Below are 16,951 nucleotides of genomic sequence, written 5' to 3' on the forward strand. Positions count from 1 at the left end.
TAGGTCACCTGCAAATTCCCCATGCTACCCTCAACGTAGTCCTCTCCACTTATGCAATCTGGAAGAAAATGGCTCAGAAATGCGAAGTCTCGGTTAGATTCTCCCCACTCATCCCAGCCAGGTTCATCCCGGGAATCCTGCTGACAGCAGAAAAAGTATACCTCTGATGTGCCGACAAACTGCACATTAACACTCTTAACGACCTGAACAACCTATTTGCTAAGGGCGTCTTCCTGACACCACAACTCGCCACCACAGCGTTAGACACCTTCATATACTTCCGGCTATGCCACGCACTTCAACCCCTCCTACCCACGTTACCACAACAGCCCCCCCACGTGGCAACTCCTACATTGGGTAATCCAATCACAGGGTGAAGGGAGGTTGGTAGCCACAATATACAAGTTGCTCCTAGTGGACACCACCTCACCACTACTTACACCGAGGACGAGGTGGGAAAGATCTCTGGGCACCTCGATCTCGGACGAGGACTGGACATTCATAGTGAGACAGACCCAAAAGGTATCTCTCAACACTCGTTATAAACAAATACACTAATACCTACACCAGGTATATCACACCCCAGTGAAGCTGCACAAACAACGGCCAACACTACCAGAGTCATGCGATCATTGTAAGGCTCCAGCCGCTCACTTCCTGCACTTTGCGTGGGATTACCCACCAGTAAACCAATTCTGGAGAGAGGTACTTGAGAAGACATCTGGAATAATTGGAGAACATATTGGACCCGACCCCAAGACCGCATTGCTAGGCCTAACCAAACACCTATCTTCCTCCACGCGGAGACTAGCCGGACTAGTGTTGGTACTAGCACGCAGAAGGATCGCAATGTCCTGGGGACGAGGACGCCCCCCTCTATACAGTCGTGGATGCTGGATCTGACCCATTGCCAAGACACCGAAACAGAATTCATCAGAACCCTACCTCTCCATGCGAGACCTCCACACATATGGGGCCCCTACGTGAGCTATTTAATGACTACCCCGGACGCTGATGCCTCACAGAACCCGTTACCCTAAGGGACATAGCGCAAGTCACCGGGTTCCTATGGTGGATGTCTGCACCTAGCAACAAAGAGACCCTCATAAACACATCACGTCCTGCTTTCCTAATTGGGCGTAGGGAGAGTGCGGGGGAGGGAGGGTTCCGTTGAGCAATGTTGTATAATGTTTGTTGTTTGGTTCAAAATTAAAAAATAAAGTGTTTAAAAAAAAATACAGTAACTGCTTGCTGCCACTACGGCACGTAAGCAAAACATATATCTTATGTTTCGTAGATTTCACAAAAGCCTTTGATAGAGTTTCTCGATTGAGGATTTGGTGTAAACTATCTTTGTGTGGCCTCGATCCGGTCCTACGACATTTTATTAAGGTTCCGCCATACGATTATCACATGAGGGAGTATTATCTTGTCATATGAAAACCAATATTGGCGTAAACAGGGGTGTGTTCTTGCAACCCTGTTGTATAATCTAAACACCTCTGATTCAGATAAACATCTGGTTGGAGTAAGAAATGTCCCCCCGCATATTGGAAGTGATCCAATACCTTGGCTGATGTACGCTGATGATGCGATTCTAATCGGACAGACAGTAATCGGTCTTCGGCTGCTATTAATGCCTTGGGTGTATATGCTATCACGAATAATCTCATAATAAATAAATAAAAAACCAAAGTCATGATCTTGGGCAGTAAATCAAGCCATAAAGAATTATATACATGGAAATTGAACAAGGTTAAGCTGGAGGTGGTCGATTGTTAAATCCATCTGGGATTTTCCATCTCTGCATTTGTAACTCGTCTATAAAACATTTTTTTTACAGGCTCGGGAGGCAATGTCATGGAGGGACTGATAAAAATATATATGATAAGCATTATCCCTGCTTTGTCCTTTGGTTTCGAACTACTGGCAATCCCCGCCATGGACTCCATGGAATGGGAGTTTTACTGCCGTTACAGGCACCTGGAATATCCCGGTAATACTGGGATATCAGGGGCGGTAACTTAGTTTGTTTCCCGGTATCCCGCCGGAATTACCGGCGGGATACCGGTAAACTCATAATGAGGGCCAATGGGTAAAATCCATGAAGATTTGCAGTGGAGCAAGTCAGGTGGTGCCTGTGGGCATTTCTGATGTGCACCAGCTGCCTTATACTTGATTTGATTTAAAAAGACCGAAACTGGAGAAATTCTGGAGCTGCTTGGAGCATCTGTGAAATTCCCTCGAGACAATCTTTGTGAATCACACTTCCACGTATGCATCTCAAAGATGCACTCATTTTGGGGTTTGTGCAGCCGGGCATACAGTAAATGGCAGGTGCACACCGGAGATGCACATAGCATCTCATGATTTGTTCAAGTGCAAAGAATACGTCTTTGAGGTGTAACGATTTTTATTTGTATTTCAAACTTAGATTTTGTACTACACATTTCTCATTGTTATAATTTATTTCTATTTAGTTATTGCATATCGTCTGTTTAATTAAAGTATATATATATATATATATATATATTGTTGACACTTGATTGGACATTACGTTATTTTGGACTGCTATACTTTGCTGTTTGGGTTGCCCAAGAGAAGTATGGCCTTCGTTGAGTCAGGTTTCCACAAAAAGCAAAGGATGTACATCTCCTAACTGTGCCTGTTTTAGCTTTATTATTGAGTTCACTCTTGGAGTGCAACACTATGCCCCATGGCTCCCACCCTCTACTAAACACTATTCCCCATGGCCATCACCCCCCAACCAAACACTATGCCCCATGGCCCACACCCCTCAACCAAACACTATGCCCCATTGCCCCCAATCCCAAACCAAACACTATGCCCCATGGCCCCCACTTCCCAAGCAAACACTATGCCTCATGACACCCACCCCTCAAGCAAACACTATGCCCCATGACACCCACCCCCCAACCAAACACTTTGCCCCATGGCACCCACCCCTCAAGCAAATACTATGCCCCATGACACCCACCCCCAACCAAACACTTTGCCCCATGACACCCGCCCCCTCAAGCAAACACTACGCTCCATGACACCCGCCCCTCAAGCAAACACTATGCCTCATGACACCCACCCCTCAAGCAAACACTATGCCCCACAACACCCACCCCCAACTAAACACTTTGCCCCATGACACCCACCCCTCAACCAAACACTAAGCCCCATGACACCCACCCCTCAACCAAACACTATGTCCCATGGCTCCCACCCTCAACCAAACACTATGCCCCATGGCTCCCACTCCTCAACCAAACACTATGCCCCATGGCCCCCACCCCCCAACCAAACACTATGCCCTATGGCCCCCACCCCCCAACCAAACACCATGCCCCATGGCGCCCACGCCTCAACCAAATACTATGCACCATGACCCCCAACCAAACACTGTGCCCCATGACCCCCACCCCTCAACCAAACACTATGCCCCATGACCCCCAACCAAACACTATGCTCCATGGCACCCACCCACCAAACACTATGCCCCATGACCTCCACCCCTACCAAGCACTATGCACCAGGTGCCCACCCCTCAACCAAACACTATGCTCTATGGCGCCCACCCCTCAACCAAACACTATTCCCTTTGGCTCCCACCTCTCAACCAAACACTATGCCCCATGACACCCACCCCTCAAGCAAACACTATGGGCCTCATTACACGGTAGGCGGTAAACCATGGCGCTATTAGCGCCATGGTTCATGCCGGTAATTTATCGGTACCGCCTTGGAGGAAAGGGGAATTACCGCCCTATTCCAAGGTTTGGAAGGCGGTAATTCCTCCTTCCTCCATTGCCCTTCCCCATTCCCATTTTTGCCCCATAGGGCATAATGGGAATGGGGAAGGCGCTAATTACGGTACCGCAAATTGCGGTACCGTAATTAGCACCAAGGTCCCTTTTGCGGGTTGGATTTTGAACGCCTGCAAAAAGCAGGCGTTAAATTCCCCAACCCGCAAAGGGACCTCGTAGTAAGGCGGTAAGGATTTACCGGCACCGGTAAACCCTTACCGCCTACCGTGTAATGAGGCCCTATGTCCCATGGCCCCCACCCCTCAACCAAGCACTAGGCCCCATGGCACCCACCCCTCAAACATAAACACTAGGCCCCATGGCCCCACCCCTCAACCAAACACTAGGCCCCATGGCCCCCCCTCAACCAAACACTATGCCCCATGGCGCCCACCCCTCAACCAAACATTATGTCCCATGGCTCCCACTCCTCACCCAAACACTATGCCCCATGACACCCACCCCTCAAGCAAACACTATGTCCCATGGCCTCCACCCATCAACCAAACACTATGTCCCATGCCCCCACCCCTCAACCAAACACTATGACCCATGGCCCCCACCCCTCAACCAAACACTATGACCCCCACCCCTCAACCAAACACTATGCCCCATGACCCCACACCCCAACCAAACACTATGCCCCATGCCACCAAGCATGCACCTTGCATACATACCCATACAGACCCCAACTCCCCCACCCTCCCCCTGCATAGACTAACAAGCATACACCATGTACGCATACAGACCTGAACCCCCACCCCCAACTCAGCACACAAACTCACAAGCATACACCAATACACTATGCACCCATACAGACCTGAACCCCTCCCACCCCCATCTCAGCATACACTGCCCATACACACAAAAACAACACACCTTTTACAGCTCCTATACTTTTATTTTAAAAAGAAACCATTCCGGAATGGTTTCGTTTTAAAATAAATGTGTAGGAAGAAGTTGAAACTTGCACTTTCAGTGCACTGCACTCGACGTTCCCCTAAACAGCAGGTACAAGTGTTTGGGGCGGGGCGTGTATTGTGTGTAGCAGGGGTTGTGGTGATGGGGTTTGCGGGGAGTCGGTCAGGCCAGCAGGGATCATAGTTCCACTACTTCTTTTCATACACTTCGACCACTGACTGACACCCCCACATTTCAACATACACTGCACACACATACAATAACACCATACAGACCCAAACCCCTCCCACCCCCATCTCAGCATACATTGCCCATACACACAAAAAACACACTGACAGACCGACACCCCCACCCCCACATCTCAACATACACTGCACAGACATACAAATACAAACACCCATACAGACCCGACAACCCCCACCCTCTGATCTCAACATACACTGCACATACATACAGAAACAAACACCCATACAGACCCGACACCCCCACCCCCTGATCTCAACATACACTGCACATACATACAGAAACAAACACCCATGCAGACCCGACACCCCCACCCCCTGATCTCAACATACACTGCACAGACATACAAATACAAACACCCATATAGACCTGACACCCCCACCCCCTGATCTCAACATACACTGCACATACATACAGAAACAAACACCCATACAGACCCGACACCCCCATCTCAACATACACTGCACAGACATACAAATACAAACACCCATACAGACCCAACACACCCCACCCCCTGATCTCAACCTACACTGCACATACATACAGAAACAAACACCCATACAGACCCGACACCCCCCATCTCAACATACACTGCACAGACATACAAATACAAACACCCATACAGACCCGACAACCCCCACCCTCTGATCTCAACATACACTGCACATACATACAGAAACAAACACCCATACAGACCCGACACCCCCCCTGATCTCAACATACACTGCACATACATACAGAAACAAACACCCATGCAGACCCGACACCCCCACCCCCTGATCTCAACATACACTGCACAGACATACAAATACAAACACCCATATAGACCTGACACCCCCACCCCCTGATCTCAACATACACTGCACATACATACAGAAACAAACACCCATACAGACCCGACACCCCCATCTCAACATACACTGCACAGACATACAAATACAAACACCCATACAGACCCAACACACCCCACCCCCTGATCTCAACCTACACTGCACATACATACAGAAACAAACACCCATACAGACCCGACACCCCCCATCTCAACATACACTGCACAGACATACAAATCCAAACACCCATACAGACCCGACACCCCTCCACCCCCATCTCAACATACACTGCACAGATATACAAATACAAACACCCATACAGACCCGACACGCACACGCCCCCCTTCGAACTCAACATACACACAAAAACAAAAAACACAGTCAGGACAGAGCTGAGACACACAAATATACAGCCCCCCCCCCCCTATGTACTTACCAGACGTACTGGAAGGCAGGTTAGCTGTAACGCTGGCGAGGTCTCTGGCACTAAGGCTGGTGTGGGCGTGGCAAGGCTGAAATGCCTTCTGGCATCAAGCCTTACTGACCACACCAGCCGTAGTGCTGGCATTCCATTGGTGCAGCACACAAGCACTACGTGACTCGTAGGAGCGACGTGGTGCGTGTGCACTGAACCAATGAGGGTCAATGTGTTGTCCGGCCCGGAAGACAACAAAGACTTTCCTAATGGAGGGCGGCCGATGCTGCTTGTGGGCGCACTCCATTAGGAAAGTCTTTGTTCCTCACGGCTGAACAATATGGCATGGCGGGCCTCAAGTTGTGCACCCGTGGTCTACAGGATGGCTGCCACTGTAACAGTTTTCACCATGATGCGCCTTTTTCTGAAACACAGAGCATCTGATTGACACTGAGGCCCCTCTACTCACTTTATATAATTATAATTATTTTATGACACACTTAATACGGGGGACCAGTTTCTAAGCGTGAGGCCAGGATTCAAACCTGTGTTGCTATGCGTTGTCTTGCTTCCAGGACAAACGAGTTGCCCCTGATCTATCCTCTCAGGGTGAACTCTGAAAGAGTGCTGAAGATTTCTCTCTCTAGACCTAAACATTAATTTAAAAGCTTGCTTTTAAACTTATTTTTGAGACACTGTACATCATATAAATGCATTTAGCACATACATATTATTTATTAGTCTCCATTTTCAAACTTAGTGTATTGCACTTCATTCACACAATTTGCACATTTTTCCATGTGTTTAATACAAATTGGGGGTTGAAAAAGCCTCCAGCCTCGCCACGCCCCACCCACATTTAATTTTCGACCCACTATAGCCATCATGTAAGGCACTTTCGGCCCTCCGTCAAAATCAGTTGGGCACCCCTGCAGAAAGTAGTGCAACTGTTTAAGAGTAGCTGGTCAAGTGGCACAGCGAGTAGAGCACTCACTTTGGCATCCATGTAGATCCTGCTAGCACAGGTTCGAATCCTGGCAGGGCCAAACTTAGCCTTTCATCCTTCCGATCGATAAATGAGCACCACACACCGTGGGTAATAATAAACAGGGTTCGTAGCGCTGTATAAATGCCAAATTATTATTATGACGGGTACATTCTTTTTTTCAATATTGTGCTGCATTACATTCGGCTCAAAGAATAAAGGAACTTGGCTCCCAATTAGAAATATGCATACTACTTTGAGAATAACTCACACCGCCAGAATTTCAGTTGGTTCTAGGTCCTACGAGCCTATCTGAAAAAATATCCAGATATGTTCAATGTTCACCCAGAGGTCAACAATTAGGACCGTGTGAGGGAGGGCAGGCTGCTACCATCCTCCAGAGGAAAGGGCCCTGAAACACACTCCACTGTCCTACTGTCAGGCACACACAGGACAATGAGGCATGTTAAACATTTTCCTATTTCTAGCATTTTTGTGCTGAAATAGAAGGAACCATTTCTATAATATTGGAAGTCTTAGGTAAAACATGGGGAATTGTTGGGGGAATAACAGCGTTTTGTGGTGTGTGGCTGATCGGTTCTTGCCCCTCAGAAGTGACCCATTTATATTCACCGGCATCTTTTCGCTGGTTTGTATCGTAACTAAAACAATATTTTCAAAGGCACGATCACAGAATTGTAAGGCATGCATGACTATGTTGTTGTATACGTGTATGCAGACTCCATGATAATGTTTCCATTCAATGTGTACATTCTTTGTGTGTGACATTGCGTTTCAACATGCAATGATACATTTTAGAGAATGAATCACTGCAGTAGAATTTCTGAGACACATCTGCTGTTGTGAATTTTCCTTGTTGGTGACAACTAAGAGCTGCCGCACGTTTTTGCAAGATAGTGTTCTTCAGGGCTGGACTGGCCTATAGGGAACTCTGGAGATTTCCCGGTGGGCCTCTGCACCCTGGGCCTCTTTTGTGTGGTATTTCCAAATTCTCTCATAGGAAGAGCATTGGGCTTGCTGAAAATGTGTCATATGGGGCCACTTTGAACATTATTTCCAGGGCATCTTTTGGTCCCCAGTAATTATTTCCAGGGCCTCTTTTAGTTCCCAGTCCACCCCTGGTGTTGTTTCTATGAAGTTGAACAAAACTGCGAAGGGGTGGGGTGTGTGTATCTGCATTACATCTGTTACAGCAGCTCTGGATATTTCTTTTCACCGTATTGTACGGAACATGTTTACAAATTAGAACAATAACGAGTATCAGCAAAGTGAATAATTGTACCCACTACATTAAAAAAGCCAGACTTACTGACTTTGCTAATTCGTGTTCCTCTTGGTTGCAAATAATGTTCGCTTGACTCGTGTTCTTTCCCACATATAAGCTCACATTTAACAGCTGTTGGTGCTGTTAGTCACACTTTTTGAAAGACTTATACTGAGGTCCCACACATGTAAGGAAAACAACTGACTTTCGAAATGCACAGAACAAGGTGGGATGCCATTGTAGTCTTCCAAACATCTCAAACAAAATGTGCATTCATTAAATTATTACACTGTAAACATTTATTGTTATTTTAGTGTGGTACGATCATTGTTTTTTTTTTTAAAGGCATTTTATTGGCATTTGTATTAGATGCATACAAATATTAACGACGTTAACTAAAACATTAACAATAAACAACAACAGTCTTCATGTAAACAACATTATCTTTGTTAGATAGTCATAGCTGCAAGTATGAGTTCTGGTATTTCGGGAAGTGGAAGGAATCCCGGTCGGGAGGATCACCATCTCTGGATAGGAGGGTGGGTTCAGCTATGGCAAAGTGATGGGGTTTATCAGGGGGGCTTATGGTCTGCACTGAAGTGTATATCTCACAAGAGGGCCTTCCAAGAGTCAAGAGTGCCACTCGCAATGTCTCCACTTGAGTTGATTCCGTCCTGCCAGGCTCTGGTTTCGGCTCCAGTCCATCTTTCTAGTTCTTTTATCCATCGTTCATGTCTCGGGCCTCCTGGTGTCTTCCATGTCATGGCTATAGTTCTCTTTGCAAGTATGCATGCAATGTCCATCAGCTTGACAACGTGTTTATATTTACTTGGTCTGGGGTAAGCCCCTAGTAAGCATTCCCCGGGTGTCCATTCATATCTACTTATTCCGGCATCTGTGCAAGTCTGCTTAACTCTGGACCACAACGCCATTGTCCTAGTGCAAGTCCAGAACATGTGGATCAGATCAGCTTTGTCGGTCCCACACCATGGGCATATCGGGGAGGCCTGTTTGTTGAAGGTGGCCACCCTGTGTGGGGTCATATACGTCCGGTATAAGACGTTTAGTTGTATCTGACCGAATCTGGAGTTTCTCGACACCTTCTTGGGGTATAGTAATATTCTTTCCCATTCCTTGTCTGTAAGTGTGGTTTCAAGGTCTGTTTCCCATTTCGCCTTCAGTGCCGAACTTTTGGGGTTAAGTTTGTCATTGAGCCTTCTATAGAGTCGAGAGACCGGTTTCCAGCCATCTGTAAGGTTGTGCATCTCTTGTAATAGTGGGTCCGGGTTGGGTTCCTCCGGCCAACTGCACCAGTTCTTCTTAGCGGTTTGTTTGAGCCGATGATTCCACAGAAACTGGCTGCTCGATAGCCCTTCATTAGCCTGCAGTGATTCGAACTCCCTGAATTCGCCCTCCTCAAACATATCTCCCCATGTATAGATTCCAGCGCCCTCCCATCTCCTAGCTATGGAGAGATCTGTTTGTGTTTTACATACGTCGACCAGAATGGGGTTGTCGGGAGAGTAGGGATTTTTCACTCGCCTGATGTAGCAGGTTCTGGTCCAGATCTGCCTGCCTAGTTCGACAATCAGGGGGGCATCTGGTGTCTGCCGAAGTGGGTTCCAAAGCGTTTCTCTAGGGAGTATTCTGGAGGAAGATTGTCGCAGTAGCCCCAGTTCAGCGGTCGGATCATCCGAGAGCCACTTCGTCACTTGGCTAAGTTGTGCTGCAAGATAATACAACTGGAGGTCCGGGAGTTGTATTCCTCCTTCCTTGTATGGCAGGGATAGGATAACCAAAGTCAGTTTATGTCTGGTGGGTCCCCATAGGAAGTCCTTGATGAGTGCTTCTAATTTCTTGAAGAAGGGCGGTCTGATGTAGTGGCATATATTGACAAAGAAATATAAGAATTGAGGGAGAACTATCATCTTAACGATTGCTGCTCTGCCTGCCATCGCGAGTGGGAGTCTCGACCAAAATTTCATGGATCTGCAAAGGCTGGTTATTGCTGCTTCGGTATTGTGTTCGTGTGTGAGTTTCGGAGTGTGACTCACACTAATTCCTAGGTACCGGAACGTATCAAGTTGACACTTTATCCCGATGTCCGGGAGATCAGCCTCCTCTAGGTCTCTCAGTCTGGCCAGGGGGAATGCAGAGGATTTCAGTATGCTGAATTTGATCCCAGAATATTTCGCATGGTTGTCCAGTACATCTAATGTGATTGGTGCATTTACCTGGGGGTCTTTCAGGCATAAAAGCACATCATCCGCATATAGTCATATTATGTTGTGTTCGTTGCCCATCGTGATGCCTGCGTCAAAGAACGGCTTCCTAAAATATATGGCAATCGGCTCCAAGCCCAATATATATAACATGGGCGATACTGGGCACCCTTGTCTGGTGCCCCTTTGTATCTTCCAGGATTCGGACACCACTCCGCCAGTCTTTACTCTTGCTACAGGAGAGTTATAAAGTACTGTGATCCATCTGACAAAGCCTTTGCCAAAACCAAACCCTCTCAGCACCTCGATGAGCCACTCCCAAAAGATGGAATCAAAGGCCTTAATGGCGTCAAGTGAGAGTACTGCTAGGTCTTCTTCTCTCGTATAAGTTTCGGCCATGATGTGTTGGAGTCTTCTCAGGTTGGCTGTGGTATTGCGTCCTGGAACAAAGCCATTCTGATCATCGTGGATTAGGGACCCTACCACCCTAGCAAGTCTGCTGGCCAGTATAGTGGTAAGAATCTTGTTGTCATAATTCAACATGGCCAGAGGGCGATAGGAGTCACAATCAGTGTGTGGTTTGTTTGGTTTGAGCATGGGAATTATTATCGTCGCTTTCATAGTGTTAGGTAGGATCCCATTTTCATAGGCCTCTTGGTAGACCCCGTGGGGAATTGGAGTGAGGGTGGTTTTATATGTTTTGTAAAATTCAGGTGGAAGGCCATCGCTTCCGGGAGCCTTACAAGTGGCCAGTGATTTGATTGCTTCTGTCACATCATCTTCTATGATTTCCATCTCCAGTGCCTCTCTCTGTTCATTGGATATTTTGGGGAGGCCTATCTCTTCCAGTGTTTCTTTAATATCTTCTTTGGGTATTTGTGTGTCATGGGAATACAATTTGGAGTAGAATTTAGCAAACGCTTCATTAATTTCTAGTTGTGTCTTGAATCGCATCCCATTTTCGTCAAGTATTTCCGTTGGGAGATGCGTGGGGCGTTTGCGCTTGCACAGCCAAGCCAGCAGTCTGCCAGGCTTATCGGATTCCTTGTGAGACCTGGTAGTGTATGTTGCGAAGTCAAACTTCTCCAATCTATCCCAAGAAGATTGACACTTCTCACAGGCTTCTTTCAACTTCCTTTCAACTTCTGGTGTGATGCTTGAGGTGGTTTCTAGTCGAGAGATCTCCTCTTCTTGTTCTTCGAGTTCAGTCTTCAATTGCCTGCGAATACCTCCAGCTTTTGATATTATTTCACCTCTAGCCACCACCTTCATGGCTTCCCACAATGTACTCCAGGTAGATACTGAGCCTTTATTAATGTCAATGTATTCCTCTAGTTTTTCAGCGAGGTCCTCTATGAACACAGGGTCAGCAAGGGCCGCGGTAGGCATCCTCCACATGGGGATTGGTGTTCTAGGCCCCCAAAGTTTCCATTGCATGATCAGTGGGGAGTGGTCGGCGATTGATCTACCTAAATATGCTGTGGTTTCTGCCATTGAGATTTGTTCTCTGTCGATGAACATATAATCGAGTCTTGTGTGGACCTTGTGCGGGGCTGCATAGTAGGAGTAATTCCTTTCGTCGGGATGTTGTTCCCTCCAGATGTCCACCAAGTTAAGATGTGGTATGATCATTGTTAACTCCTCATCTGAAGTTGTCAATATCACAGTCAAAGTTGTACTTTTCTTACCTATGAGGAAACTCAAGGATACTGAGTGGGTGAGGGGTACGGCAGTCTTGATAGGATACACATTTAATTTGTAATGTGTTTATTACAAGATTGCGCTAGGTTCTGCTTGTAACATGTGTGTATTATTCTTGATTACACATCATTTAAACTTTACTTAAGCTTTGTAGGCCCTGTCCGAGGGCCATATCGGGCACAATGGTGCCTGAATGCCAAGTTAAAGACCAGAAAGCAGAGAGGGTCTTTGCAGAGGTTTTTGGGCTCATAACACTGGGTGCGCCCAAGGGTGGGTCTATAAAGCTATATAACCTGTGTCACTCTTGATAATATATTGAATAGTTACTCATTATGCGGCCACTTATATAGTTTGGGCTTCACCCCCAATGATCCCTAGCCAGCACAGTCAATGTTGATTGGCCTACATTTTGGTTTCCTTAGAATGCAGCAGCTTTCTGGACAATCTGTGGGCTTTATGAACCAACCTATAGCTTGTACTGGTTTTTTTGGCCCAGAGGCTATCCAATGAGAATTCTCAATCAGCATTCATTGGGATATATTAAAAACCAAGGCCTGTTACTGAACCCTGGAGACAACAATGCCTTGCCAATGCCACATTATGGTGTTCTGAAGGCTTTAGCATTGATATTCTAAAATCTAAACATGCACCTGCCACTTTCAGCAATTATTTAATGAGGAATGATACTGTGTAATCTCAATTCAAAATCAGAGTTGTAACATTTCCACATTGCCCAGACCAGATCGACAACATCAAACACAGCCTGAAAAACTCCAGCCCAAAATATTTTGTTGTCAGGTGAGGCATGGAGATTGAGGGGGTGGTGGGTGCGGGGTTTGATGTTTTTTTATGTTTTCTTCTTGATCGAGTTAAAGGATTTTTAACCTGTCTGACCACTTTAAAATATTGGTGACTGACTACTTTTTAGTAAAAGTATTGTCCCCAAAAGAATCCCAGCTGAAGAAATGCTGACCCATACTTGACTGATATATTTAAAATATGGCAAAACCCAAAACGAGCAACAAGACAGAATACGAATGAAGTCAGACTTCTGTACCCCCACACCACACACCTAACATCTAAAGAACCCAGAAAGCTCCACTCACATAATGCTTTGCTCTCCATTGGCGGGTGAGGTTTGTGCTATATAAATGTATATGTGACAGTCTGAAAGCAGGTCTATCAGACAAATGAATAGACCAAAACCTGCCCCTTTCACTGCAAGGAGCACTGGAGTGTTTAGTGGCATTCAATGTATCATGGAAGCGTCTTTCCAGAAAACACTATAAACTTGTTTCAACCACAAAAAAGTTCCCATTGCTTTGAAGAGCACTCTCATTGAAGGTGCTCAAGATGGGTTTGAGAGGTCCAAGACCAGAGGCACATCTTATATGGTGATCCCAAAACAATAGGATGTCTTACCCATGGGCCTACGCAAGAACTCAGTTCTGTGTCCTCACAATGCTCCTTATGCCCTTGAGCAGTAGTGTTCTAATAAAAATGACGAAAACAACATAACACTGCCTTTCACTTGAAGGCCATTACCTGACTGGCATGGAGCTCTGCGTTTTTGCCTAGGATAAATATGTCCATATTGCTTCTCCTTAGGATGCCTGATCCGGAATACAGGATATCAAGACTGTACGTAGACGATGTGTCGGAGTTCCCTATACACAGAAAGAAAGAACCATGACAAATACTGTTGCTGACAGAGCAGACAAATACATACACACCTTGAATGTTTTGGATACATACGTGTCATGTAACCAGAATAGGCAGCGGAAGAGCCAGTCTTTGAGAAGCGGTCATAGTTGTGAACGCGTATATCTTTTAGAGCTCGGCGAATTACCTTGCTGTTGAAAAACAGATAGAATATGAAAATCACTTATGATATTTGAAAACCTTTGGGCCTCACTACAAGCATGGAAATGCAGTACAAAAGTGGCGGTAATAGACTTACTGCTTCTCTACCACACAAATATATTCCCGGTTTGTAGGGAAAGTGGGGAAATAACTTCAGTGCTTGGCTGGAAGCTTTTTCTTTAGTTCACTTCCATAAAATTGAGCCATTAACATTGGGGCAACTATCATCTGAGGTAATTCCTCAGTGGGACACCACAATGGGGAAGAGTTCCACTTTAGAACATGGAGCATTTTCCTCTATTTCTAGAGTGAGTATTAATGCAGCAATGTTAATCGATGATTACTCTTTGCAACTCTTCCATACCAGTAAAGTGACACATGAGCTTTCCAACACTCAATTACTGAGGAGAACTACAATGGTATACTCTTCAGAAGTTAAATAATAATAATAATTTTGGTCACTTCAGTACTATAAGGCCTTTGAAATGGCAGATGGGTGCTCAACAAAGTTCACATTACTTGGGTTCCCACTTTTAAGCAAGTAAATTCAGCTTTGTGAATGAGTGCTCTGCATTCCTTTATTTCTTTAATCAGACTTTTGCCCGGTGTAAACCTTCAAGTCAAATATACAAAAACAGTCGTAAAATCACATAAAATAAGAATAAACATGTTAAAAAGCAAATCAAGACACAAAGAACAAAGTATACGCCGTAACTCTGAAATTGTCACATGAAGAGAATGGTACTAAGAACAATTAGAACTTTAAAAAGCAGGAGAGCTTAGCTCACAACCTTACTTAATATTCAATAGTTAACATGTGCATCACCATTTTGCTTCAAGGCTTTAGATCTGAATAACCACCCCCTGTGGATGTAACGGCGGTAGCGTAAACAACATGGGGGGCATGCATTGACCCAAGTCCCTGCTCCTTCCATATTGGACTGAGGTACGAGCTTCTCAAACTCATAGTTTTGACACAGATCAGCACAAAATGTACTACAGTTTCGTTGGTGGTCCCACACAGTGGGCATCGCATCGTCACAGAGCTCCTCCATGAATAAACAAATGAGGCAACTGGTAATATGCCCAGCCTGAAGCGCCTGTAAAGGGATTTTTCAAATGGAGGAACTATTATGTCCAAATAGGATTTGCAACCTAAACTCGAGGTAATCAAGGCGTAGTTTTACTTTAACTGCATCTACCAATAAAGCTTCACAGCCCTCATTTTAGCAGCATTTTTTAGATCATTTATCTCAGCCGGAAATAAACTACGATGATTATCCCATAGATTAGCTGCATCCAAAGATCCTAACGTGTCCTTTACATGGCAAAGCCATTTCAGACTCTTACCACCTCCCAGGGACATGAGATGCGTTAGTGCATCTCGAAAATTGGCTAACTTGGGATGTTTCCATAGTCTGGCCCAAAATAGGGCTGGTTTAAAAGTGGTCTGTGATGCAACTGGTATATTTCCAAGCTCTAGATAGATCAGTCCTGCAGGGGCACTAGAGTTAAGTAGTAACAACTTTTAAAGACATTTGCGTTCATTGATGTTCAGTTTATCAGCATTGGTATACCCCCATAATTCAGAACTGTACATGGCAGCAGGCAATGTTTGTTTTTGAGGCAAATACAAAACTGGAGATGTTGCACCACTGCTATCTCTGATATAAAAGGACAAAATTGCTCAGCTGAATTTCTCCAAGGTAATTGTAGCCTTGTTAATCTGTGCGCCCCAACCACTAGATTCATCAAACCGCATTCCCAGCTAGTCATAATGGCCAACCTGTTCTAGTGGATCCCCCCTAGCTTCCAGCAATATCGATCTATGCTTGGATGAGAGGGGTTTGAATATCACTACCTTGGATTTGCTTGTATTTAAACTTAGATGGAGATCATCACATTTGGACATACAGATAGATAGAGATTTTCTCAGGCCTAGAGTGGTCATGGCCATCAGGACCGCATCGTCTGCATAGAATAGGGCAGGGAACCTATCACTGCCATCTTCGGGCAATCTTGATCATCCTGTATGAGCACGTCTATGATCTCTTGAATTTAAATGTTAATTAAGAGGGCAGCCAGGACACATCATTGTCTCACCCCCCTATTAACGTTGAAAGAACGTGTCAGTTCACCACCCAGCCCATAGCGGGCGTAGGCCTTGTTATCAGAACATAATTGATATATGATGGAAATCAAATTGGCTGGGGCCTTGCAGGCTGTAAGTATCTGCCAGAGAACCTCTCTAGATATCAAGTCGAATGCTGTCTTAAGATCTAAGAATGCGATATGCAAGTACATCTTCTTCAGGACCATACATTTTTGTATTAACATGAAAAACATGAAACATTGATCCAATGTGCTCCTGTTTTTCCTGAAACCAGCCTGAGGGAAACTGATAATATTTTCCCTATCCACCCAGTCTTGGAGGTGTTTAAGAATGACTTTAGTAAATAATTTTCCCACACCAGCCAAAAGGAATATTGGTTGAATATTCCCTGGGGAGTCCCTTCCTCATTTTTTATAAATTGGGAAAATCACGGCTAGGTGCCATGAATCTGGGACTTTGCCTACACTAAGGAGAGTATTATAGATCTTGCACAAGACCGGGGCCCAAATATCTGGTTCATCTTTCATCAGAAAAATAGGGAATAAGTCAGGTCCGGGG

General features: G+C 45.5%; 1 protein-coding gene across 2 annotated transcripts in view; it reads right to left on the reverse strand.

Annotated features, from left to right (window-relative positions):
* MTTP (microsomal triglyceride transfer protein) overlaps window positions 1–16,951 on the reverse strand; it is a 627,046-nt gene that overhangs the window by 121,337 nt on the left and 488,758 nt on the right. For both annotated transcript variants that reach the window (XM_069630721.1, XM_069630722.1), the window contains 2 exons: window positions 14,173–14,270; window positions 13,963–14,084 (listed from right to left, as the gene is read on the reverse strand). In XM_069630721.1, coding sequence (XP_069486822.1) covers window positions 13,963–14,084; window positions 14,173–14,270 — 220 coding nt within the window. The remainder of the gene's footprint in view (window positions 1–13,962; window positions 14,085–14,172; window positions 14,271–16,951) is intronic.

Source organism: Ambystoma mexicanum, chromosome 6q (assembly GCF_040938575.1).
Source record: "Ambystoma mexicanum isolate Mex_15411 chromosome 6q, UKY_AmexF1_1, whole genome shotgun sequence".
In the NCBI taxonomy this organism is placed as follows: domain Eukaryota; kingdom Metazoa; phylum Chordata; class Amphibia; order Caudata; family Ambystomatidae; genus Ambystoma; species Ambystoma mexicanum.